The following is a 26,853-nucleotide window of genomic DNA, read 5'->3' on the forward strand; positions in this document are numbered from 1 at the left end:
TTATCTATGCAAAAGAGTACTGCATAACACTTGTATTTAACCTATCCAGAAGATGGTAACATAAACAATTATATTAAAACTACTATCATTTCATCTGAGGATACACAAATGGCTAAAAGGAGATCAAAACCAAACACACCCATCAAATCAAAAAGTGATTATATTCAGATGTAAGTAATATGGTATATAACACCTTTTAACTATCTTTCCAAACCCAATCTGTAATTTTTAATCAAACTTGTGATGACTCTATTAAAAAATCAAGACTAGAATGCTTAAATATACTTAATATGTTGTTGTTAAGTGCTGTCAAGTCATTTCTGACTGATACCGACCCTCTATAGGGTTTCCATGGTATAGCTGGTGGGTTTGAACCCCAGACCTGTGGTTCGCAGTCCAGTGTTTATTCACCAGCACTATACCAGGAATCCAATCAATATATAAATATATTTATTTCAGAACTCAATTCCATTAACCATCAGAGTCGATTCCTTGAATTTTCTTTGTTCAGATTTAAAGTCTGCTTTGAAGTCTATCACAGTTACAGGAAAAAGGATATTTCTTAAACTACAACTTACAGGATAGACACAAATTTTTAAAACATGCAATTCTGTAAAATGTATAAAGAACTAAATGAAATAAGCTAAATTATTAGAAGCTCTGAAGGAACCAAATATTCTATATTGTGAAGTGGGATTTAAGCTTTCCTTATTTATTACTTCCTTAACTCTTAGAATAGGCTAGCTTTTTTCAACTAGGACCATCTTTTCATAATTAAAATCTATCTCTCATATACACATTGTATAATTAATAGTGAGTTATACACTTCTGACTTTTACAACATTATGATCTATAAAACGTTGGAATAATATAGAACCTTACTTTAACATTTAAAATACTGGTTAAACAAGGTAAAGATACCTTTAATAACATTTAAAAATATACATAAGCATAAACTTTCAGGAGAGTTATTTTTTTCTGCAAAACAATCATAAAAACAACATTTTAAAACTAAAGGACAGTATGAAGTTAGAGACTTTTGAAAGGCATTTCTATGTAGGCACCCTACTGTACTTTGATAAATTATCCCAGTGATGATTTAGTTTCTCCTCACATATGGTATTCCACAGCATGCTATGTAAACACATCGGGCCCACATGCCACTTAGAAAGTGACTTGGTTTATCAAGTTTGTAGTACGTATAACTTAGAAAGTGATTTAAATTTTCAGTTTTGTAAAATATTAATATAAAAAGCATTTATGACTATTTTTAAAGCTCTTATTTTCCTCTGTGAATATGGAATTTAAATATATCAAAATATGTGCTTCATAGACATTAATAAACTTTACATGGAGGAAAGAAATCATGTTTTCAAATAAGTTCTTAAGGACTTTTTGTAGTATAGCAATATGCTAAATAGGTTTTGCATGACCCCATGAAAACTACCTTGGGTCATAAACTTAAACAGGTCAGAGATTAATGAATTTAAGCCCTGATGTCAATTCTATTATAAAGCACAGTAAACAATATGTGTTTTCTTAATATAAAAATAACTCCTGGGTATATATCTCAGAAAACAGGTAACCTCTTAAGAGAAAGCAATAATGACAAATAATAAGTTCAGTAAATAAAAGTACAGTTTACACAACATAATTTCTTTTAAAAGAAAAAAAGAACCCCAACTTTAAGTAGTGGAATGGTTAATGGCTATTACTTTTTATTGCATTCACAAATCATTTTTGCTAGTCCGAAAGTACAGTACTCTACTAGAAACTAAGGGTTTAAAAGATACTTAAATTGTCAGGGAAAATGCTACCTCAACTGGCAACAGCCTGAATAGTTCTGCGGGAGAAAGATGCGGCTTTCTGCTCCCATAAAGATTTGCAGCCTAGGAAACCCTGTGCCAGAGTCACTATGAGTCTGACTCCACGATAGAAGATGAACTGGAAATCACTGATCTTACCACTTTATACTAGCAAAGAGGAAATGTAAAGTTTAGATTTTAAACTATAGCTGTCAATCAAGGTTATTCACACCACAGTTTCATTACCTAGACTTTCAGTAGGTCTAAAAACTACCACAGATGTATTTCTATGGAATTCTGATATAAAATACACCAAACAGTTTTAGTCCAGACTTTCACATACCAATACCAGTAAAAAGGCAAATCAAAAGACAGTAAAGCTTAATATAGCACAACGTTGTAATCTATAATTCTTGTCACACAAGTGTTAAAGGTACTGAATAAGGCAGTTAAGTGGTATCAGTTTTACCTGAAAATGACTTACCAGTCAACCGTGCTAATTTCAGAAATTTAAAATTCAACCTAATGTCAGACAAGATCCCAGAGGTCAAATGAATATTTAAAATATTAAAAGTCCTTTTTTATGACTCAGTTATATGTTTCAAATTTAAAAGAACTTTAAAGGATAATTCATTTTAATCTTATATTTTTCATAAATCTTCATAATACATAAAATTCAGACATTCAATTTCCAATATTACAGATTCAATTAAAGGTGCTTGTGTAATGTATTGTAGCAAGATACTCCTCAGAGAGATTGTTCTGTTCAGTTCTTAAAGAAGCACAGTTCTCAGTGACCATTTTACTTGAAAATATGTTTATATGTTGATCTGACCGTATATAAGGAATAATCTACTTGAGAATTCTAGCAGTTCGCTGCAGAATATATTATGTATATATACACACACTTACACATACCTGGTGTGGCACTGTAGGGTCAGCATACTGGACCATGAATAACAAAATTATCAGTTCAAACCCACCAGCCATACCTCAGAAATCATATAAAGGGTTGCTATGAGTGGGAACCAACTTGATGGCACTAAACATATGTTGTTAAGTGCTGTCAAGTCAGCTGATTCAGGCAAAACTGGGAAAGTGGTATTACTTGATAATCATTTGTATAAGACAGAAATTTCTTGCATAAGGGAAATCCACAAGGGCAAGTCAAAAATTATCCAGAGTTGGGTGATATTAAAATGCCCATCCACAGCTGATGAGAACATTGAGTGTGCACATGAAATGATTTTGTTGACTAGACAAGTGGCAGTGGATTATGTGGTAAATCATTTGTAAATCAGCCTTGGCTCTGCCTATAAAATAATCCACAACAGACTTGGGTTTTAAAAAAGTTTGTGCAAGATGGGTACCGAAACAACTCATATGCAAACAAAATTTGAACTGATATTTAAAAGAAGGTAAAAGTTTCTTTAAAAAATCATTCCTGGTGATGAGACATGGATTCATCACTACAGACCTGAGAGTAAACTGCAGAGTATGGAATGGAAACATCCTCAATGGCAGACAATATACAGTTGTTGTCAAATGCCATCGAGTCAGTTCTGACTCATAACTACCCTGTGTAGAGCTTCCAAGGAGCAGCTGGTGGGTCTGAATTGCCAACCTGTGGTTCACAATCCAATGCTGATCCACAGCATCACACCAGAAGTCCACAGATACAGATAATGGTAAAATTTCACTGGTTTTGCTGCTCTAGAGAACCCAGCCAAAGATAGCAACTGACACATTCACTATTAAGTTAAGTGCCATTGAGTCAGTTCCGGCTTATAGTGACCCTGTTTAGGGTTTCCAAGGAGCAGCAGGTGAATTTGAACTGCCAAATTTGTGGTTCAAACCAACCTTGCAGTCCAGTGTATGATCCATAGCACCATACCAGGACTCCTACTATAATGTACAGAGTGTATATTTTAATTCATAGTGGCATCTGTGAATTAACCTGACTAGGAGGAAGGACTTATAAAAGAAATAAGTATGTTCACTTAACAAGTCAAGGTAAATTAGCATCATTCTGAATATTTCAACATACAGAAGATGCTGAGATAGCTCCATACCAAGTCTCCAGATACACATACACACACATACATATTTCACTGGGTTTGCTTCTCTAGATAATCCAGCCTAGGACAGCAACTGACACATTCAATATAAAGTTGTTGTTAAGTATCATCGAGTTGGTTCCAACTCACAGCAACCCTGTATAGGTTTCCTGAGAAGCAGCTGGTGAATTTGAACTGCCGACCTTGTAGCTCAAACTGACATTGTTGTCCAGCGCATTAACCCACAGTGACACATCAGGACTCCATACATTTTTTTAGTGTATACTTGATAATATTGGCACCTGACAATATAAAACAATATAGGCAGACCGACTGATTACTATAAGAACAAGCAAGTTGCTCACCCTGGAGATAGCAAGGCAAGTGGTTGAGTCCCCTCAGAGCAAATCCCCTTCCAAGACTAAGACTCAATGGTAATGCATTCTCTAATTGGTGACCATTTTCGTCACTGATAAGGGGAAGTAAGGGAAAAACAGCAATGAAGCCGTGAGCAAGCTAAGCCCTACAACATTCAATGGACTCCTATGAACCCGGGTGGAGACCAGGTTGGCCAGCAGTATGGCAAGACCTGGGGACTCTTTTTTTCTTAAATGTTTTATTGTGAATTATGTGATAGTTTACATGGGAGAACATTAGTTTTACATTCCATCGTATATTGTCTCATTGCCATGGTTACAACCTCTCCATGCATCATCAACCAACCAAAGGGTATACCCAGCAATCCCTCCCCCGTACCCCCCAGGTCTTCAGCACACAGTCTCTCTCACTCTCTGGATCTAAAGTCTCCAGCTGCTCCATCGTTCCACGTCATCATCTCTGCCTCCATTTCAGGCATCACTGCTTGTCTGGGTAGGGTCCCGCTCTCTGCTCTTCTCCCTTGATGGTCCCAGGGACTTCCGCTCTTAGACTGAAAAGTTAATCACTCCCCTCCTTGCTATAAAACATCTACCTTTACATTTCCAACCCTCACAATCAGTCCTGATAACAATTATTCACTATTGTATCACAAGAGACCCATCTGCATTTAATTCATCAGCCCCGCCTAGACAGATTGAATACTACTCACTGGAGATTCTACCTTTCTCCAGTCCCTCTGGATCTAGGTTCCCTCTTGAAAGCTTGTAAGCCAATCACTTCTTGCCTTTATAGCCCCCGGTTCCCCATTTTGGGTAGCCAATGTCCAAGCTGCCTATCCCTGTCTACTCTGTGTGTGGAGGGGGTGGGAATAATTCTTGCTGTAAGTACTTGTTCCCTCTTTTGAGCTACTGCTTCCATAGGTGTAGGTCAAGTTCAAGACCTGGGGACTCTTGGGCCTAGAGTCAGTGACATAGCCAAAGAGGACTAAAGTGGAGAGTGAAGCATCCAGCTGATAAGAAGAGAGGGCATATGCACAAGAACACCCACACTTGCAGGTAATACCCACTTGACCTGGCTTCAATGACTGGATGATCAGAGTTCAACCAGAAGAAGAAAGAAGAGGAAAAAAAGAGCAATCTGATACAATCTGATGAACTTGACCTACACCTATGGATGCAGTAGCTCAAAAGAGGGAACAAATCTTTACAGCAAGGATCATTCCCTCCCTCTCCATACACAGAGTAGACAGGGATGGACAACTTGGGCATTGGTTACCCCAAATGGGGGGAGGGGGGACTACAAAGGCAAGAATTGCCTGGCTTACATGCTTTCAAGAGGGAACCTAGATCAAGAGGGTGTGGAGGAGGTAGACTCTACACTGAGTAGTATACAATCTGTCTCAGCGGGGATACAGATAGGTCTCTTGTGATACAATAGTGAATAACTGCTATCAGGACTGATTGTGAGGGTTGGAAAAGTAAAGGTAGACATTTTGTAGCAAGGAGGGGAGTGATTGATTTTGCAGTCTAGGAGCCAGAGGTCCCCAGGACCATCAAGGGAGAAGAGCAGAGTGCAGGACCCTTCCCAGAGAAGTAGTGACGCCAGAGACGGAGACAGAGATGATGACGTGGAGAGATGGAGCAGCTGGGGACTTTAGACCCAGAGAGAGAGAGGGGCTGTGTGCTGACAACCGGGGGAAGGTGGGGGTGTCAGGCTTGCAGGGTATACCCTTTGGTTGGTTAATGATGCATGGAGGTGAATGTAACCATGGCAAGGAAATGATATACGATAGGATGAATGTAAAACTAAGGTTATCTCATGTAAGCTATCACTAAATTCACAATAAAACATTAAAAAGTAAGTAAATAACTGCTCTGGTAGCGTAGTGGTTACGAATCGGGCTGCGAAGCTTAATGTCAGCGGTTCGAAACTACCAGCTGCTCCGCAGAAGAAAGATGAGGCTTTCTACTCCCGTAAAGATTTACACCCTCGGAAACCCTGTACAGGGTCGCTATGGGTCGGAACCGACTCGACAGCACTTAACAACAACAACAACAACCTTCGAAAATGTCAAGTTTATGAAAATCAAGAAAAAAACCTAAGACTAGTAAACTAAAGACTAAAGAAAACCGTGATTCTAAGCCGGATCCTTACTAAGTACATTATTTGGACAAACAGCAATACTTGAATGGGGTCTGAAGAGCACATGGTAATAACATTGATCTTAATTTTCTGAATTTGTTAATTATAATGTATATGTTGACGATAAATAGAACAGATTGAATAGGTGTGATGGCTATACTTTGAGAAAGATTACTCTAGAAGCTGTATAGGACTAAACCAAACCCAGGGCCATTGGAGGGATTCTGACTTACAGCAACTGTAGACAAGGTTTCCAAGACTATACATCTTTACAGGGGCCAACAGGCCTCATCTTCCTCCCACAGAGCAACAGGTGGTTTTTTGAACTGCCGACCTTGTGGTCAGCAGCCCAATGCCTGTCCCACAGTGCCACCAGGGCTCCTTAGCTGTACTGGATTATTATCTCCAAGTATTTCTGATGGTATGCCTCAATAGTAAACATAATTTTAAGTATGTGTCGCAACATGAATACATATGTGTGAAATTATATACCAGTCTGTTGTACTGATATAGTAACATAAAGCACAGCCAGAAATGGATATTAAATGGAGGTTACTTAGAAATAGGCTGATTTAGTGGATTATCTTTCATGTTTCCTTGGGGTACAAAACATCATTTTTAGAGGAGTCCTCATGTGGTGCTGAAAGATAAGCCCTGGAATATCTGTACAGGGTCTCTGAATCAACACTGACTCGATGGCACTTAACAAGTGAACAGAGATGCATCTAGCAGATCTGAATCCTGGTGTGGCGCTGCAGGTTTAACACGCTAGACTGCTGCAAGGTCGGTGTGAACTGCAAGGTTGGCAGTTCAAGCTCACCAGTCACTCCTCAGAAACTCTATACTGGGTGGCTATGGATTGGAACTGACTCGACAGCACTTAACAACAAAATAGGAAGAACTATAAAAACAGCTGAGAAAAGAGTATGGCACCAAATCAATGCAGTTGCTATTAAGTGCCGCTGAGGCGGTTCTGACTCATAGCGACCCTGTATGTCACTATGAGTCGGAACTGATTCGACAGCACTTTACAACAACATAGGGTTTCCGAGGAGCAGCTGGTGAGTTGGAAATGCTGACCTTGTGGTTCACATGTCAGTGCTGATCCTATAACACCATATCAGGAGTCCAGGCAGTAGCAGTAAATAAAAGGAACAAAGAGTATACTAGAAAAACATTTAAGAAATAAAACAGACTTCAATAATTGATTGCTATGTAAAACAAGTATAGGAAAGGCTTGAGGATGGTTTCAGGTATCTGGATTGGGTGAAGGGATGTTAGAAAAGATAGTGAAAAATATGAGATTCAGGAGATAGAAAAAGCAGAAAAGACACTGCTTTTTCAGGCATAAAGTGTTCATTAGTAATCGAACTTTCTTTACACAATAAAGAACAGGGAAAAACAACAACTCTAATACATGGTGAGAAGCAGCTATGAACTAGCTTCATCAAATATAAGCACAGTCCACCATATGGATGAGAGCTGCCTTAGTCAAATGTCTTTGTAGCATATGGGAGAAGGTATGTTGTGTGTGAGTGCTTCCATGTGTGTCTATTGACAGGGAACGCTTTTTCCTCACAATGCCAAGAGCATAGACAGTATTGCTTAAAAAACAAGATACCATGAAAATATCTTAAGCAGTCAGAAACAGAAAGGGGGCGTCTAAGTTCATGGAAAAAATTCATTATTTAATAACAATACACTACAATTCAATGAATCATACAGCAAAACACTACCAATGCTTTCTTCTTAGTCTTTGATTTACTGGCAACCTAACCTTTCAGAATTTGTAAACACAAATTACTACCCACTGGTCAGGAATGGAAGATTCAAAAGAAAGCAAAACAAAACTGATTCTACATAAGTATCCAAGGATATGAATTAAGTCTTAGATTTCAGATTAAGTATTAAATTAAATTTTTAATTGGAGAGAAGGATGAGAATATGATAGTTACATTGGTAAAATGAAAATACAATCCCATTTCACTGTTGTAAATCATTATAGTTTATCCTTGTAATAAATTACTGTGGCTTTCTCAAGTTTAGCTATAGTTATTTGGTAAAAATTTGAAAACAAATATAGGCCAAATGATACAGTAAACACAATGCTTGCTTCTTTTTTTCTAATAATGTATTTTCATAATGGGTTTTTATTCATAGTCATCCTTATAAAACCCAATCTCTTATAGGAAGAAAAAACCCTACTGACTCATTATCAGTAGCTAGGGGCCCCTGCAACATGCACAGAATTCTGTGTGACGGAATCCTCAAAAGTCTGACATCAGCCCCTTGCATTTTCACTATTTGTCAATAAATTACTATTTAATTAAACAGTTTCCTATTTTATTTCATATAATACTAAAACATCAAAAGAAAAAAATTGCAAAAAGGCATATCTATAAATGGCAGTAAAACATTTTACATTGTTTTTCTAATTACTTTTTAAGGGTGAGTAAGAAGTCCAAACAAACATTCACAGAGAACCGACATATACCAAAAGGAGTCCCACAAATACACAATTTACAACTTCATTATTTTTCATTTAAATTTAATTTCATGAATATATATTTTTTTATTATGCAATAAAACTTTCTGATATTCAATATGCTCCTTCTTAATCTGGATCTCTATAAAATGATAAAAATACTTCTTGCTCTTGTGTAGTTTATGTTTAGGCAAAAATGTTTGATTATACTATCTATATATATCATTTAATAATCTATTTAAACTTTATTATACAAAATTACAAGGTTTCAACTAAATTTGAATTGTTTTCTAAAAAAAAAATTTTTTTAATACTTTAATAATATCTCAATAAACAAACTTTTACAGAAGACCTCTTTAGAAAGCAAATAGTTTAAAACATGTTTTTTATTTCAAATTTTGACACAAATTCATTGTCCATTTTATTTCACTCTAGATGAACAAATGCATATAAGTGGCATTGAAGAAAGATGGCTTGATGTCCATACTATAACAGGTAGTTAATTTTCACTGTCTTTTAAAGAACAATGTGATTAACCCAGAGTTTCTTAGTTCAAACATGTCTACCATTTCTGTCAAATGAATCTTAAGCATCAGGAGTCTAAGCTATTTATTCACAAACTTTACACAAACATGAAATCATTTTAAAGTGTAGTTTACCACAGTCTAAGGTTAGAAAAATGATCTTAAAAACATCATTCCAACATTTTATTTTGAGGAATAAATTATAAAACAACTTTATTATAAATTTCTTAGTTTCTACTTGGCTAACATAGATTAAAAAAATGAGATCTTGGGCATGAAAACCAGTTTTATTCAAGAACTACATCAAAACAAAACCAGTTGACCTTGAGTAGGTTCTGACTCGTGGTTATCCTATGTGTCAAAACACAGCTGCGGTCTACAAGGGTTTTAATTGTTGGGTTTTTGGAGGTATATTCCCAGGCCTTTCTTCCAAGGTACCTCTGGGCAGATTCAAACCTTCCAACGTTCGATTAGCAACCAAGTGAATTAATCATTTGTGCTAGCCAGGGACTCTAAAGCACAGACCTTTAAAAACATTCATAATGCATTTATTACATTTTATGATGAATCATCTGCAAATTAAAATATGGTTTTAACTGTTTATTCTGTTGATATACATATATATATAATTTGTGAAAACAAATGTAAGTTATAAGAATCAGGGCAGAACTCCCCTGTCATTCCCTAGGTGTGGTAAATAGCAGAGGGTAATTTTTCTGTCTATTCATGCACTACTTAGTATTAATACAGAGAATACACAAACTTCATAGAGGAAATTTATATAATTTAATAAAGCTGTGTTTTTTCTACTTAATAAAATTACCACAGCAATATTCTTTTTAAAGTACATTAAAATGTTGGTCACTCATATTTCAATTCTCTTTAAGTTTAGGAAGCTGATGGTGTGAAATGGAAAACTATCAAAAGTAAAGGAAACAACCCTTTCCTCATCAACTTTTTCTTACCTTAGAAGATGAAGAGTCACACTCCTGACATATCCATCCATAACCTGTTTGTTTAGGAGACTTTTTCAAAGGAGGATCCAAACAGCCAAAATGGTAGCATAGTCTGCATTCATCACACCTGCAGAGTAAACAGATTTATACAATATCTAAATAATGCAAATACCACGTTTTTAACTATATAAAGGCAAACTACTACTATATATTCAACAACACTACAAATTCTAGTACTGGATTAAAGATTATTAATGTTTCTAACAAAGGCAACTTAAATTGGAAATAAATGTCTTAGAAAAAAAAAATACAACAATAAAAGTGAGAAACAATGCAAGTATCACTCAGAATAGAAATGTTAAATGCTTATGAATAAAGGTATCACATGTGCTAAACCAAACAATTCAAAACAATTTCAATTCTGAAGTAGAGGGATTATTTACCTATTAGTTTTAGAACAAGAGACTTTAAAACATTTAACAATATTAAATATATATAATTCAAGATTATAAGTTCAATTCAATGCACTGTGAATGTTTTCTGAATTTTTATAATTTATGCCTCATTCACTCCAAGCGGGATTGTAAATGAACTTTATAATATTTACAGCACACTAACACAATCTATAATGAAAAATATATATATTAAATCTAAGGACACCTAAAATATATAAAAGTTAAGAAACCTCTTGAAGAATTTGATATTCTCTCAAAATTTGCCTCTCATTTTTTTTTCAGTGCATTTGGTTCTGCAAAGTATCTCCTACTACTTTTTTAAAGGTTATTAATAATTCCTCTGCAAGTGTCTTGGCTACCTAAGATGTACAAGAAAGATCTAAAAAAACTATCATACCTATTCTTCATTTCAGACAATCTTATCCTGCTGACAGTGAAGGAAGACCTGTATTATTTGAGTGTTTTGTAAAAAGAATATTGTATCAATTGGACTAACAAGACCAATACTTAACAACAAATAAGATGTATACATCTTATAAAAGAAGCTACGTCCTTCACTTTTGGGCATAACCTTCGTAATTTTATTTAAAAAAGAAAACAAAAACGAAACTTCCTCCAAACCAACTCTGTCAGAATGTCTTTATCAGTATTCTTACTTGCTTAAAACTCCCTAAGTCCAGAAATCCATAACTAAGAAGTTTATAGAAGAAAAATTACTATATGAAAAAACTATAAAATTACTATTAAATAACATTTATTATAAATAATGGAAAGGAGCTTTTGTTATTAATAGCACAAAGAGAAGCAATTTGTCTTTAAAATACCCATCATGACAAAGGGAAGAACTAGTCTACCTTTATAATATTTTATATCATACTACAATTGTCTAAAATCCTAAAGACCCATTTTGGAAATCAAGCGTTTCAAAAAAGCTAAGCAACTTAGTTATATTGAGTATAATAAAATTCAAAATGCAATTATATGTCATAATTTTCTTTTTCGTTACAATTTTCTCTTTATGTCCCATGTAAGTTTATGTATATTTCTTCCTCAAAAACCTCTTTAATGCTTGAAATTTCCACAAATTTCTACAAATGCTAATCTTACGTGGACTTAAAATTATTTATTATAAGTCAAGCTATAAAAATAAAAAGGATCAGTATTTTACTTAATATGCCAATATTATATATAAACTATCAAAAATATATATTCAAAAGCAGTTAAAACTTTCAAATACCTGGTTTTCTGGAATTACGATTTATAGGCATGTAACGATAAACCCAATGTCAATACAACTTATTTACCTTCCAATAACAACAACAAAAATTCCAGTTATATTTATATGACATAGAGATAAAGAAGTATCTATGATATTGAAAAGTTTGAGATTTCTAGATAATTGAAGGAATACTCCTCTAAATATGAAAAGTAACTAGTATATCAATCATCTTTGATAAAACATTGAAAAAGAATCACATTATTTGATTCATCAAGAAAATATACAAAATTTAACTCTACCTTTGTGACGTCAGAGTTACAGCATAATGAACAGATACTGCTATTGTATTTAACAGTGCGCCAACATGTTATTCCTATAATGAGTACTGGCTAACTGATCTGTTTGAATTCTTTTGTTCAACTTCTACAGGTGTTCAGAGTCTTCACATGCTTATAATCCTTTCTGATATTTTCAGTGAGTTTTTCTAAGTATTTTTCCCCAACCATAACTGTTATGAATTAGAAATCAGCCTATTAAATTTATTATGTAAATTGGCTTCAAAAGTCAAGTTAACAGGAATTTCTACTGAGTTAAACATATGATACAATTTTGGCTGCTAACTTAGTCTTTTTTTTGCTAAACTTCAAATATTGGGGTCAATTAATTTGAGATTTTGGTAAATGAAGAGTTATGGCATTAATATTTTCCTAGTTCAACATCAAATTATAACTAATTACTGTATACTTGTTTTATAACTATGACATAATAACTTGTAAATTATGATCCCAAGTGTATTAGGAGTCCTGGTGTGGTGCTATAGAATAAGCAATGAACTGCTAACCACAAGGACGGCTGTTCAAACCCACCATCCATTCCTTGAAAACCCTATAAGGGTGACTGTGGGTCGGACCAACTCAATGGTACTTAAAAACATGAGGCAATCGCAACCATGAGTATAAAAGTGAATCATAATTCATTATTCTTGTTGTATATAGGTTTCCATTCAACAACTCAATAAGTTTGCTGTACTATATACTTTCTATCTGTTGCAGATTTCAATCAATATAAAAATTAAGTTATTTTTCATCTCAAGAAATAATATAAAAAAATAAAGGCAGGTGTCATATATCTGCTTTGTAAAAACATAATTTTGAAATATATGCCATTTTCAAACAACCTAATTCTTATTGTTTCCTTTATTAGTGATATCTTCCCAAATGACTTAGTATACAACTAATGTACTTGTAATGGTTCCAATGGAAAAGCAGAATTTACTTGTCAGAATTGGGGTAAAATGGAAGTTCTTTAAAGTCTTGGTTCATTCATGATGCAATAAAATCTGAAAATACAAGACTACAAAGCAAAAGACGTATATCTTAGGAATTGCCGAAATCAAGAGAGAAAAAACAAAAATGCAACCGTGAAGTCAATAGCTCTATTTACAAACACATATCTAAACATAAGCATTCTAGAGATGTCTGAAATTATTTTCCTATGAAAAAAGTTTGTTTCTACATTTGAAGACTAAATTGAGAAATTTATAGCATAAGTGCTGCTAATATATTTTTAAAGAAATCCATAGTTTACATATCGCTGTATGTAAGTTTGTTGTTATGGCTTCCAAGGAGTGGCAGGTGGGTTTGAACCACCGACCTTGCAGTTCAAATCAACCTTGCTAGTCCAGTGCCTTATCTTGCAGCAGCATACTAGGATATATATGTATATATGGGGCCTATTAATTTGTATTAGATATTGTAGCGTAGTGGTTACGAATCGGGCTATGAACCGCAAGGTCAGCAGTTCGAAACTACCAGCTGTTCCACAGGAGAAAGATGAGGCTTTCTGCTCCCGTAAAGATTTACAGCCTCGGAAACCCTGTATAGGGTCGCTATGAGTCGCAACCGGCCACAGCACATAACAACAACAACAAGTGTGTGTGTGTGTGTGTGTGTGTGTAATCTATTTTATATATATATAGTATCTATTATATATATACATATATATTACAAGTGAATTTTATTTGTATAATGTAAATGGATTCTAGCAGAATTTTTAAGAATCAGCACAATATACACAAATGTAAGAGATAACATTAAGAATCTTAGAAACTGAAGAATGTAAATGGTCAAAATAATGGACTATTTATTTCATACACACACGCACACACACACTAATTCTTGTCAACAAATTCTGGCTATGTTACAAGTTTAGCACAGTTTAAAAATTGAAAAATTAGAAGCTTTTACAGGTGTCTGTAATCATTCATTTACTTAAAAGCTGAAATAGAGCTTAAATAGTTATTGATCAAGTTAATATTTATGTTCTCTACCTTTATTTCTTACATGTATTTAGAACTGTATCATTGCAATACATAGTATAGTACACATTCAGTTTATCAAAGTAAATATTGAATAAAATAATTACAGTACCTTTTTGCAAAAGCAGTCATTGACCAACCAAAGTATAGTGATATAGCACAATATACTTTATTAAATATACAAATGATTATATAACAAAAACAGACAATTTTATATACTAATAGCACATTATTAAATAGAAATGCCATGTCCTAAAATATTAAGAGAATATAAAATAAACCTATAATGATATGCAATTATTTTTTTAAAATAAAATGCCAAGTAGATTAAGATAATTATCCTTTAAACTTTAATAAATACTGCACACATTAACACTAAAATTAAATTTTACATGAGATAAAATATACCTCATTTATAATATAAAAGAAAAACTGATTAATTAATTAGATTATTAGTAACTACAACTTCCTAGACAACAGATTCATAATGGATACAAATATAAATTAAGCAGCTTTATATATGGCTTTTTACACACTGATTTAACAAAATGTGACTAAATACATAGTTTTATATATATATATATATATACAGAAAATTCTTAATTTGCATATGCTTAAGTATTTATAGACATATGTACTAATATCCATCTAACAAGCATTGAGTTACTTGTTACTAAAAATATGCATACAAGTAAAAAGACACAAATGATTTATTCCATCCTGTGTCTAAGATGGTAAAAGTCAGTGTTCCAAAAGGCTCCTTTTATTCTTTCAATTTACAATTTATAACTTAACCAGGGGAGTACACTGAATAAGTTTTTTAAAAGTTTTGAGAAGTTTTGCATGTTCTATGCAAAAAGATAAGTTATAGGCAGATAATCTAAACTTCAGGTGAAAGAGTAGCACAACATCTATAAAGGGACTAAAAAAGGGATGTAAATTTTTTATGATCAAGTTCATCCACAAATATAGATCTTTATTTTTTAATGTTAATGAATCATAGTGCTTAGTTCGCTGTAACTTTATATAAGGTAAAAGTAGTAACTGATTCTAAAACGACATTATTACAACTATTCAAATCATAATTGATATTCTGGATTTTCTTCATCATTTTTATATAAAAATTCTACAGCACAAAGTTCAAAAGAATTAAGTCTTAAGACAAAAATCTCACTAGGAGCTCAAACACTTACACAAATCTATCAGACAGTAATGATGATCTCTTTCATTGTACCATAGTCAATTATTTCAATTACGTATCTTAAAATATGGAAGAAATGTGTTATCATTGTCCATGAGTAAAAGTATCTTTAAAATAATATATACTTGCATAGAATTCCACATCTATCAATATGAAAATAACTTACAATATCAATAAACAATAGTTTATTCCTTATATGTTACAACAATTTTAATATAAACCACCTATATGAGGATTTTCTATAAAAAGGTATTTGGAAATATCTTTTCTATCATGTTTCACATATGGAGAACTTAAGCCTAGTTTCATTAATACCACAAAATACTCTATGATAGGGAACAGTAAATGAATAGGTTTTATATCTATATATATATATATATATATACACACACACACACACACACACACACACACACACACACTTTGCGGAAGAAAGATGAGGCTTTCTGCTCCCGTAAAGATTTACAGCCTCAGAAACCCTGTTCAGGGTTGCTATGGATCAGAACCGTCTTGACAGCACTTAACAACAACAACATATACACTTTATCAATAAAAGAATTTAGTTGGAAATAAAATTGGATAACTACACAAATCCATATGTAGTAATAAGATCAATTCAGCTATATTTGCAAAAGCCAGGTTACAAGGTTAACAGTGAAATAAAAACAAAACAAACAAAATATTTTATACACAGAATAAGGTCAAGTACCACTTCACAGCATGAGAAATTGATTAGACATTTCCATACCTGAAACATGTCTGCTTTGTTCCTTAATAAGCTGATCTCCATCTGCTCATGCCCTTGGAAATTTTTCAGCAGTACGACCTGCTGTGCTCAAGCCCCACATAACTTTGTATTTCCCTGTTCATAATTAACTAATTACACTCTAATCAATAGTGTTGATCTTGATTTTACAATGTAAATCAGATAAATGAGATAATAGCTAAGGGGGGCAACCTCATTTTATTTATAAAGCTCAGCAGGCTAATCCAATTTCATTACATCCCATGTACCTGAACAGTAGTGAACCTTATCAGCAGTCCTGCAGAAAGTCGTATGAGTGAGCACTGAGGAAAAGAGGCATATGTTTTAGTAAAGAAGTATTTGCTAAGCATGCCTATTTTAGAAATGAGTAAATCCCAATACCTAATATTATATAAATTTGCAAAGTGCTGGCTCAGACTAGTAGGAAAAATTCTGCCTTTATAGGATGCCATGTGACTTTAGAGTTGAGTCTCATAGGAGTTTCAATAGTCAAAAAATTTCCAAAACAAAAATAATAATGTAAATAGTCTACTTTGTGTTGTAGAGTCTTAATGAAAAAATTTGGGTGACATTTTCTTAAAATTTTTTTATACTGAGAATCAATTAAATAGTTGGTGAGCTTAAAAGAAAGGGATTACATTAAGTATCAATTGTTAAGTGCCTTTGAGTCAATTTGAAGTATCAATAAGAGGTAAAAATTGGGAAATAGGATCATAATTGTGAATGTTATTATTTATTGATCAGCAATTATTGTAACATCATAAATGTAAAAACACAAATATTCAAGAGACATATGACTGACAAAATGATAATGCATACATATAATTTCTAAACTTGAGATAGAAAAAGGTTACAGCTTATTTCAAGTTTTTTTACAAAGAAATTACTGTATTATGGCCAAAGGCTAGGTTCTTTGAGAGTTCCTTAATTAATTTCAACTAAACATTCAACTAAAATAGTACTGTCCCCATAATGGGTAAAAATATAGGTTTAACTAAATTTACAAATATAATGAATTATATTTTGTTTTGTAGGAGATTCTTTCATCTCATTCTAAAGAAACTTAAGACACATTCTTTTTTGAATCAATGTTGAACAAAACACAAGAAGTTTTTTTAAATACTATAAACACATATAATTCTCAAAGTTGAGTACCCAGCCAGCAGTTTCAGTATCACTTAAGAAATGGTTAAAAATGCAAATTTCCAGGCCTGATCTCAGACACACACAATTAGAAACACTGGATGGGTAGGTGTGTTAAGGAATAATACTGCTGTTATGTGTCATCCAGTCAGTTCCAACTCATGAGGATCCCATCTAGGGTTTCTGAGAGTGGTTGGTGGGTTTGAACTGCCAACCTTATGGTTACCAGTCCAGGGAGTATCCTAAAGAACTAGAGGGCATAAAGTTTGAGAATCACGTCTATGAAATACCATGTCCTCCTTCTTTCAAAGTAATTTCCTTTTTTCCTATCTTATTTTTGTGTTCCTTTTCCTACTGTGATAACCATCATTTACTTGACATACTGTTTTCTTATTACATGTCTGTGAAATATGAATCACTTTGTTATTGTTGTTAAGTATTGTGGAGTCAGTTCTGATTCATAGTGACCCTGTACAGGGTTTCCGAGGTTGTAAATCTTTACAGGAGCAGAACACCTCATCTTTCTCCTGAGGAACCACTGGTAGTTTCGAACTGCTGACCTGTAGGTTGGCAGTTCAACTCATAACCACTACGCTATACTTAAATACATATTAATGTGTTCTTTGGATAGCAATTGGATCAATGATGGACAAAGAATAATTTTACACTGTTGAAAACAGGAAAGCATTTTAAGAAATTAATCAGAGAGAAAGTTTTCTATTCTACTCAGAAGTTTTTCTACTCCAACATGTTCAGAACATATCATCTTATAAAGTGGTTTATATTTGTAATGTGTAGCACAGATTTTTAACTTAGCACCAAAATATGGTATTGCATAATCATCATGAAAGATGACAAGATGAAAATGATGATAATTAGTACTCTGATTGAAACCACGGTGGAAGCTATTTGATTAACAAGTGATACAAAAACCACAAGGCTTAATGAGTTTCAGAAAGACCTAAAATAAAATGTTGTTGTTGTTGTTGTTCTTATGTGCCATGGAGTCGGTTCCGACTCATAGCCACCCTCATCTTTCTCCTGCAGAACAGCTAGTAGTTTTGAACTGCTGACCTTGAGGTTAGCAGCCCGATTCATTACCACTATGCTACCAGAGCTCCTTAAAATAATCCCTAGTAATTTTTTACTATATACTAACGTAGGGCCACATTCTAATTCATTAGTATATTCGATTTTAAAAATGGCAATCTGTCGTTTTTCCTAAAATATGCAGGAGTTCAGCAAGATTAATAATTGCCTGCTTTTTCTTAATCTTGTTAAGTGTACTGGTTAAGTGTACTGTGAGTTGGTTCTGACTCACAGCGACCACATACAGTTTGGGAGGTGGGTTTGAACCACTGACTCCTCAATTAGAAGTCCGGTGCTTATCTACAACATTACATCAGTACTCCTTTCTTAACCTTATGCAGTAATGATCAGTCTTGTCTTATTATTATTTTTTTAAACAAAGCTTACTTGTGATTAATATTTTCCCTCCAAAGCTGAGATCTCTTAATAAATTAATAATCTCAGTTTATATGTAGCTTTATACACATCATGTTATTTTATTAAACACATTACCCAGATGTGTGGTTCCTTACTATAAACTATAAACTAGTAGCATACAGCAACGTATTTACATTTGCTTTTTTATAATCTGTAACATTGTTCTATTCCTAAAGTTTATACTAGCTTCAGTTGCCACCAAACCTGAGATGTCCAAAATCACATTTCTAAATCAGGAAATTCCAAGAAACATTTTGACAATTTACATGTATATGTGCATTTCAATTTCAGCAAAGAGTCTCTTCTAAATCAGTTCAAGATTGAGTGATGACTTATTCAACATATTTCTGTCGTTGAGTTAAAACTGGATCATTAAAGCTTGAAGATCAAATTTTAATTCTGTAAATTTCTGCAAAGATGCAGATGTTGATGAAGATCTTCCAGCTGGTAGGTTGCACAGTCAATACATTTTGTATCTCTCTTCTTTTATTATAATTTCATATTTAATGTTGAGAAAATGAAGTTATACTAAATATAGCAATTCATATTAAAACAATAAGGACTAAATAAATTTGGGTGTTACTAGAAAGTATCTAGAGATCAACATGGATATACTCATTCATGGACTTAAAAATCTGAAGTTAAAAAAAAAACACCACATGCTAATAACATTAGTGCTATCACACTAGGATTAATGAGTCAAATCTAGAATGTCACAGCTGCACAAGTCGTTCACTTTTACGTTCACTTTTGCTGAATAGTATATATAAAAATATGTTTAATTATGAGTCTATAGTTGTTGAACGATGCAACATTGCATATGTGAATATATGTAGTAAGTTGGATGAAAGAGAAGACTAATGAGAAGCATTTCTTTCTTGTTTGTTACGTGTTTTGTTCTACAACAACAAGGAGCTGCATTTAAGTCCCACAGGCTTCCATAACTCTTCAGGAACTCCAAACACTGTATATTCATCATTTGCCATAAAATGCAGCGGGACAAGGTATTACTTAATAGGACAATCGTGATGAAACATTTATCCAGTATTTTTCAACAATGCACATATCAAATATTTCTGATCAGTGCAAAAATTAAAAAGAAAAAAAAAAAAAAATCCACACAGGCAAATTAACTGCCTTGTCAGTCCAAGTGACAAACCAATCAATTATATTCTATCCAAACCTGACAAGCAATTGAAACTTTTTGCAGTGATAAGCTTATGGAAAGGACAAGATAGCTGTTCTCCTTTACTTTATAGACTCTATTGAGAGTTTTATCCACATTTTTAAAATCACTCTTATAAAAGAGGTTTCCAGGATTGCCTCCGAGGATGAGCTGTGGCAGAGTTGGGTCTCATGAAGGGTATCTACACAGTAAAGTGATAAGAAAAGAACATTAACATTTAAAGATCATAGCAGCGCTGCACTACGTCTTATGAAACATACTAACAAAACCATAGTAGATTCAAGTAACATATGATCTGGTCCAAATGCTATGATCTTGTGTAGGCTCATATTGGTTAAAATGTTATCATATAAAACACTGAGTTGCCTCTTCTTGTATTATTATTAGTAATAGTAACTCTGTCTTACTAAAACAAAAAAGAATGCAAAATTATGAAGGGCTTATATTCATATAAGCAAACATTTTTATTAATAAATAGTCGGTAAGACAGAAGTCTGTTCTTTTCATTAAATAATGGCAATTTAACAAAACTTGAGAAAGTCTGCAGCTCTACTAAAAATAAGCACATACAGACCATGTTATCGAAGAGTAAACTTTTCATATAATTTACATTTCTTGCAACTACACTGTCCTGCACTTTTAAAGATTATACTTGAAATGTTTGGGTACAGTTGTCTAAAGTATGATCTGAGCTAGTCAGTTTAAAGGCCTGTGTAACAAGCAGGACATGAGAGTACACTCACTGTAAAACCTGGTCACTGATTTTAAATTATTATAAATACATCAATTTTGGTCATATTTTCAGAACTTAATCACTTGCATCTGTTTCTTCTTATATTAATTTCCTGACAAGTATTGACTTGCTGCCTTTCTAGTATCTTTATATTTTCAGAGGAGAAATTTCAGTCACTTTAAGGAACCATAAGTAATTTTTTTTTCTACCTTTGGTAAACATACAAGCATCATTTGTTTCAGATATTTAGATCAGTGCAAACGTATGTGAAATTGCCAAGTAGTCACACATGACAGAAAGGTTTTCTATTTCACTATTAGAGAGGTGTTTCATGCTTCTATGTTCCACTGAGAAAAAGAAAGGGAAAAGTGGCGCAATCACAGACAGATAAAGCACTGCTGAGAACAACTAAGATGCCAAACAGATTAAAAAAAAGAAAGAAAAAACAAAACTGTATAATAAGAAAAATAATACAGTGTGAAACAGATACCAATATCTGAGAGATAAATAGAAAGAGCTGAATAGCTTTTTAAACAGGAAGGTCACATGTGCTAACTTTCCTCAAAGCCTCAGTCTCAAAGTGGAGAACTTTGAGCCCATTCTGAATCTATACACTGATAAGTGCTTTGGTGGTTAAGCCCTACAGGAAAAAACATAATGAATGCAAGAGGAAGCAACCACCTGATTTACAAAAGTAGTGCAATTAACTCTTTTAACTATGGGCACAAATGATGAAAACTCAAAGACAATTCAAAATATGTACTTGTGTTTGACTTTGGAATGCATTTCAATATATAATTTAGATATGGAAACCTGCTTTAAACCTCAATTAAAGCACTACTGCTAATATCCCTTTTAAATCAGACATTCCATTTTTACTTTGTATTCACACCATATGGCATTTAGCAAGCTTATTTACAAACCAATGCAAAGCAAAGGAATTGTTTTCAAAGGGTTTTCCATTGTCTGAACTGTTGCATAGTTGAAACTGTCCACCAAGTGGATTGTATGAAGTCAGAAGATAACAGAGCAGACAGTGTGGTCAGGCAACATGAGTAATGACTGGAGTGTCAGCTGCACAGTCAACATTGCAGAGATTCAAACTCGAATTTCACCACTTTCTAGTTGTATCATCTTGGGCAACTAATTCTCAGTTTACTCAACTGTAAAACAAGTATCAAGTTATATCTACCTTTCATAATATCTGTGAAGATAAAATACTATATGGAAGCTCTAGAACACTGTTACATAAGTGTGTTCTATGCATGTTCAGAAACTAGGAAGGGCTTCAAAATATTCATGGGAAAATTCCATAATCATCTTCATTTCATCTTCCCATGAAGTTTCCGAAAACCCCTTTTATTTTAATATATAATTTCATTTATATAACTTAAATATATAATATAAACAATTTCTCTTTAACATTGTTTAGTGTCTCTGTATTTCAGTTACCTCATCTCTAAAAAGGAGCTATTCATGCCTCATAGAACTGTTATACGAACTAAATGAGAAAATATCCAGCAGAAGATAGAATCTGGGACACAGTAAGTAGGCTAACACCAGCATTACTGTAATTCATAAGCCATAAAGATTTAAAAAAAAAAAAAAAAAAAAAAAAACACACTTCTCCTGTGTTCAATTACAAATGTTAAAACTATAAGATTCTTGTATGCTATTTACCTAACAAAATCTATCATCAACACTAAAATGTATATTCAATCTTATTTTCAGATACATCCAGAACAGTTATAAAACCAATACAACTCAAACCTTGTTGTACGAGAAACAAATAAAACAGGATGTTTAAGTTAACTTTAAAAAGAAGGAAAAATCAGAAAAGTGTAGTTGGCTTTTAATGCCACACATTGGATTATACCTGTTTTTATGGCCTGTTTTAAGGAGAGACATTTCACCTCCATTGGAGAGAAAAATTACCAAGGGTCATAGCTGTCTCAAGAAAGGAGTGAGATACACATCTCTAATCCTGGCAGAAGCTTGTTCCCTGTCACTTAGTGAATACTGGAGAGAAGAATCAAGTATCAAACGGATGACGGGATGACAGACTTTAGGATCTTTTTCAGAACTTTGCTGTGTTCATTTTGTTATTTCTATGGGTTATAAAAGTTTATGAAATTTGAAAAAATAATAGGTTGATACACTTATTTTACAAGTGAGAAAAAGTTTGGAGGTTGCTTGATTCAAGGCCATTTAGCTAATCAGGAACAAAATCATGGCTGTAATTTTTGTCTTTTCAAGTGACTAAGTATGTAGTAAATCATTCCTTCTTCTGCATAAGTTAACAATATTAGTATACTTGCAATAGAAAATAAGTAGAAAATTACAAAAACAAATCTTTCTGGAAAATAAAAATGAGTGGAATGAGAAGTACTTCACTGCTGAATGTACTTGAAACTATGATGCGTATCACCCTAAAATTATATACCACAAAACAGCACACTTCACTATGCAGTGTATTCCGTGTATAGGCTTCCGTTTCCTTTATTACATATTACTCGTCTATACTGCATTTATTAAAACATGAAAGTAGGAGCTTTAACAATTCAAATGTTTATAATATGTAACATAAAAGACATTTAATTATACAAAAGTATTTGAAGACTCGTTGTTTTAACATGGATTTGAAAGTCAAAGGATGTCATACATTAAATGTGTAAGTTAGGGTAGCCACTCCACAAGTCTGACAACATTAAATCAACTTAAGTACAGAAAACAAAAAATGCAAAGCAGATATTCTCACTTTAATCTAAAATTCATAATACTGCCTTTGTAAAAACTAATTCAGTGCACCTAAGCTACCTTCCAATTACAGAATAGTGAGTGCCTCCTGTCTTTCCTCACTTTCTTGAAAGATTTCAAGTTTTATTCCATTAATTCCTGGTGCCTTGTTCTCTGGGAAAATTATTTAATGATGCAGAAAGCATCAAGAAAAGATGGAAGGAATACACAGTCACTGTACCAAAATGAAATGGTTAATGTTCAACCGTTTCAAGAGGTAGCATATGATTAAGAGCCAATGAAACTAAAGGAGGAAGTCCAAGCTGGATTGAAGGAACTGGCAAAGAACTAGGCACCAGGAATTGATGGAATGAAAATTGATATCTTTCAATGAGTGAGGAAGCACTCACTCATCTCTGCCAAGAAATGTGGAAGACAACTATCTGGCCGACTGATTGGAAGAGATCTGCATTTGTGCCTATTCAAAAGAGAGGTGACCAAACAGAATGTGGATATCATCAGACTATTAATATCTTTGATATGCCATGCAAGTAAAGTTCTGCTAAAGTTAATACAGAAATGGCTACAATCATACATTGACAGAGAACTTCCAGAGGTTCAAGCCGGATTCAGAAGAGGCCATGGAATGAGGGATATCATTGCTGATGTCCAATGGATTTTGGCTGAAAGCAGAGAATATTAGAAAGATGTTTACCTGTGTTTTATTGACTACGCAAAGGCTTTCGATTGTGTGGATCATGACAAGCTATGGACAACATTGCCAAGTATGAGTATTCCGGAACACTTAATTGTACTCATGAGGAATCTGTACCTGGACCAAGAAGCAGTTGTTCGAACAGAACATGGCAACACTGAATGTTTTAAATTTATGAAAGGTGTGCGAAAAGACTGTATTCTTTCACCATACTTATTCAACCTGTATGCTGACCAAATAATATGAGAAGCTGGGTTCTATGAAGAAAAACGTGGCATCAGGATTGGAGGAAGGCTCATTAACAACCTGCGATATGCATATGATACAGCCCTGCTTGCTGAAAATGAAGAGGACTTAAAACATTTACTGATGAAGATCAAAGAGCACAGCCTTTGGTATGGATTACATCTCAATGTAAAGAAAACAGAAATCCTCACCACTGGACCAATAAACAACATTCTTATCAACAGAGAAAAAAATTGAAGTTGTCAAGGACTTCATTCTTCTTGGATCAACTATCAACACTCACGGAAGCAGAAGTCAAGAAATCAGACGACGTATTACATTAGGCAAATCTGTTGCATAAGACCTTTTTAAAGTGTTGTAGAGCAAAGATGTCAGCTTGAGGACTAAGGTGCGCCTGATCCAAGCCATAGTGTTTTCAGTAACCTCATATACATGCAAAACCTGGACAGTGAATAAAGACGACTGTAGAAGAATTGATGCCTTTGAATTATGGTGTTGGAGGAGAATATTGAAAGTGCCATGGGATGCCAAAAAAACTAACAGATCCCTTTTGGAAGAAGTGCAGCCAGAGTGCTCCTTAGAGGCCAAGATGGCCAAACTTCGTCTCTCATACTTGGGACATATTGTCACGAGGGGCCAGTCGCTGGAGAAGGATATCATGTTTGGTAAGGTGGAGGGTCAGAGGAAAAGAGGAAGACCCCCTGGGAAATGGATTGGCCAAGTGGCAGCATCGATGGACTCAAACGTGGCAACAGTAGTGAGGTTGGCCCAGGATCGGGCAGTGTTTTGTTCTGCTGTGCATAAGGTCGCTATGAGTCAGTACCAACTTGATGGTACCTAACAACAAGAAGCTACCTTCACTATAAATACCTATTTTGAAATTATACATCTCTTTCCCTATTTTTACTAATAGAAAAGCATTCTTTAAAAATCACTTTTGAGAAAGGTTTCACTAATAAGACCTAGTTTATTTTCTAATTCCCTCTTCAGAATCTAATGTCTTTTCATGTAAAATGCAGCATAATTTTACAATCTTAAAAACTAACTTTAAAAATTGGTCACAGATTTTTATAAATTCAGGTAGGTCCAAGACAAAAAAAGCTGCATTCATGCTGGTAAGGATGGCTAAGTAACTTTTAAGACAGTCATACAAGCATTCCATTTTAAACTTTTAAGAATTTTGTACTAAGAGACCCCTTTGCTACCCTAAATTATTCAGTGAATAGGATTATGATACTTAAAGAATGAAGTTAAAAAAAAAAAGGCAGGGTGAGAAGAAATGAGAACATTAGTCTTCACAGATATTAGGGAAGCTTCTAGTAAACTTTCCACAAGAACTGGATACAGGTTCTGGCCATTTTATCAGGTAAGAAAAGAATCAGAAAACAAAAAATTGAGATAAATTAGTGCTACAGAACCTGATTATAGGAATCAGAGATGAGAAACGGGGAAGAAGGCATGAGGAAGTCCTAAAGAAGCTATGGTTGATGTGGTTGCTGTTGTTATATGCCGTGGAGTTGGTTCCAACTCATAGTGACCATGTACAGGGTTTCCGAGGCTGTAAATCTTTACGGGAGTAGAAAGTCTCATCTTTCTCCCGCAGAACTGGTAGTTTTGAATTGCTGACTGTTTAGCAGCCCAATTTGTAACCATTACGCTACTTTAAGGTCAACATGATAGAGCACAGTAAAATAGATACTGAGAAGAAGCCATAAAAATGGAAAAGACAGGGAGGGAATGGATATCTGGAAATGTTAGGATGTAAATCTTTCCCAAAGTAATATCTAGTAGCTAAATTAGAACAGTGTTTTGAACAGAAACATTATTAAAAATACATGAATAAAAGCAAATACACTGAGGAGTTAATAAACTTGATTTTTTTAAGAATGTTGTTGTTATTGTTATGTGCCGTGGAATCGGTTCCGACTCATAGCGACCCTGCACAGGATTTCTGAGGCTGTTAATCTTTACGGGAGCAGAACGCCTCATCTTTCTCCCGTGGAACAGCTGGTAGTTTTGAACTACTGACCTTGCAGTTCGCAGCCTGATTCGTTACTACTACGCTACCAGAATGGTGTTAGACTAACAAAAATTAATCAAGTAGTAAAGAGAGTCTCATCTACCTCCCACACAAATACACATACATTCCTTTCATTTTGAAAGTCTTCATTTTCACATTATGGACCATTACACAGTTAGGCATACAGTAAGATGAAGGAGAAGAAAATCAACTAAACAGAATTAGAGAAAAAGACAAAAATGGTAAAATTTAGAAATGTGTGC

General features: G+C 33.9%; 1 protein-coding gene across 2 annotated transcripts in view; it reads right to left on the bottom strand.

Annotated features, from left to right (window-relative positions):
• Positions 1–26,853, bottom strand: part of PHF14 (PHD finger protein 14) — a 210,522-nt gene that overhangs the window by 61,495 nt on the left and 122,174 nt on the right. The window contains exon 16 of one of the 2 annotated variants that reach the window (XM_006834249.1): positions 10,357–10,474. In XM_006834249.1, the coding sequence (XP_006834312.1) occupies positions 10,357–10,474 (118 nt within the window). Of the gene's footprint in view, positions 1–10,356; positions 10,475–19,161; positions 20,322–26,853 lie in introns of those variants that run through there. The other variant, XM_006834248.1, reaches the window with a different exon arrangement.

This window comes from Chrysochloris asiatica, unplaced genomic scaffold, assembly GCF_000296735.1.
Source record: "Chrysochloris asiatica unplaced genomic scaffold, ChrAsi1.0 scaffold00010, whole genome shotgun sequence".
NCBI classification, from domain to species: Eukaryota; Metazoa; Chordata; class Mammalia; order Afrosoricida; family Chrysochloridae; genus Chrysochloris; species Chrysochloris asiatica.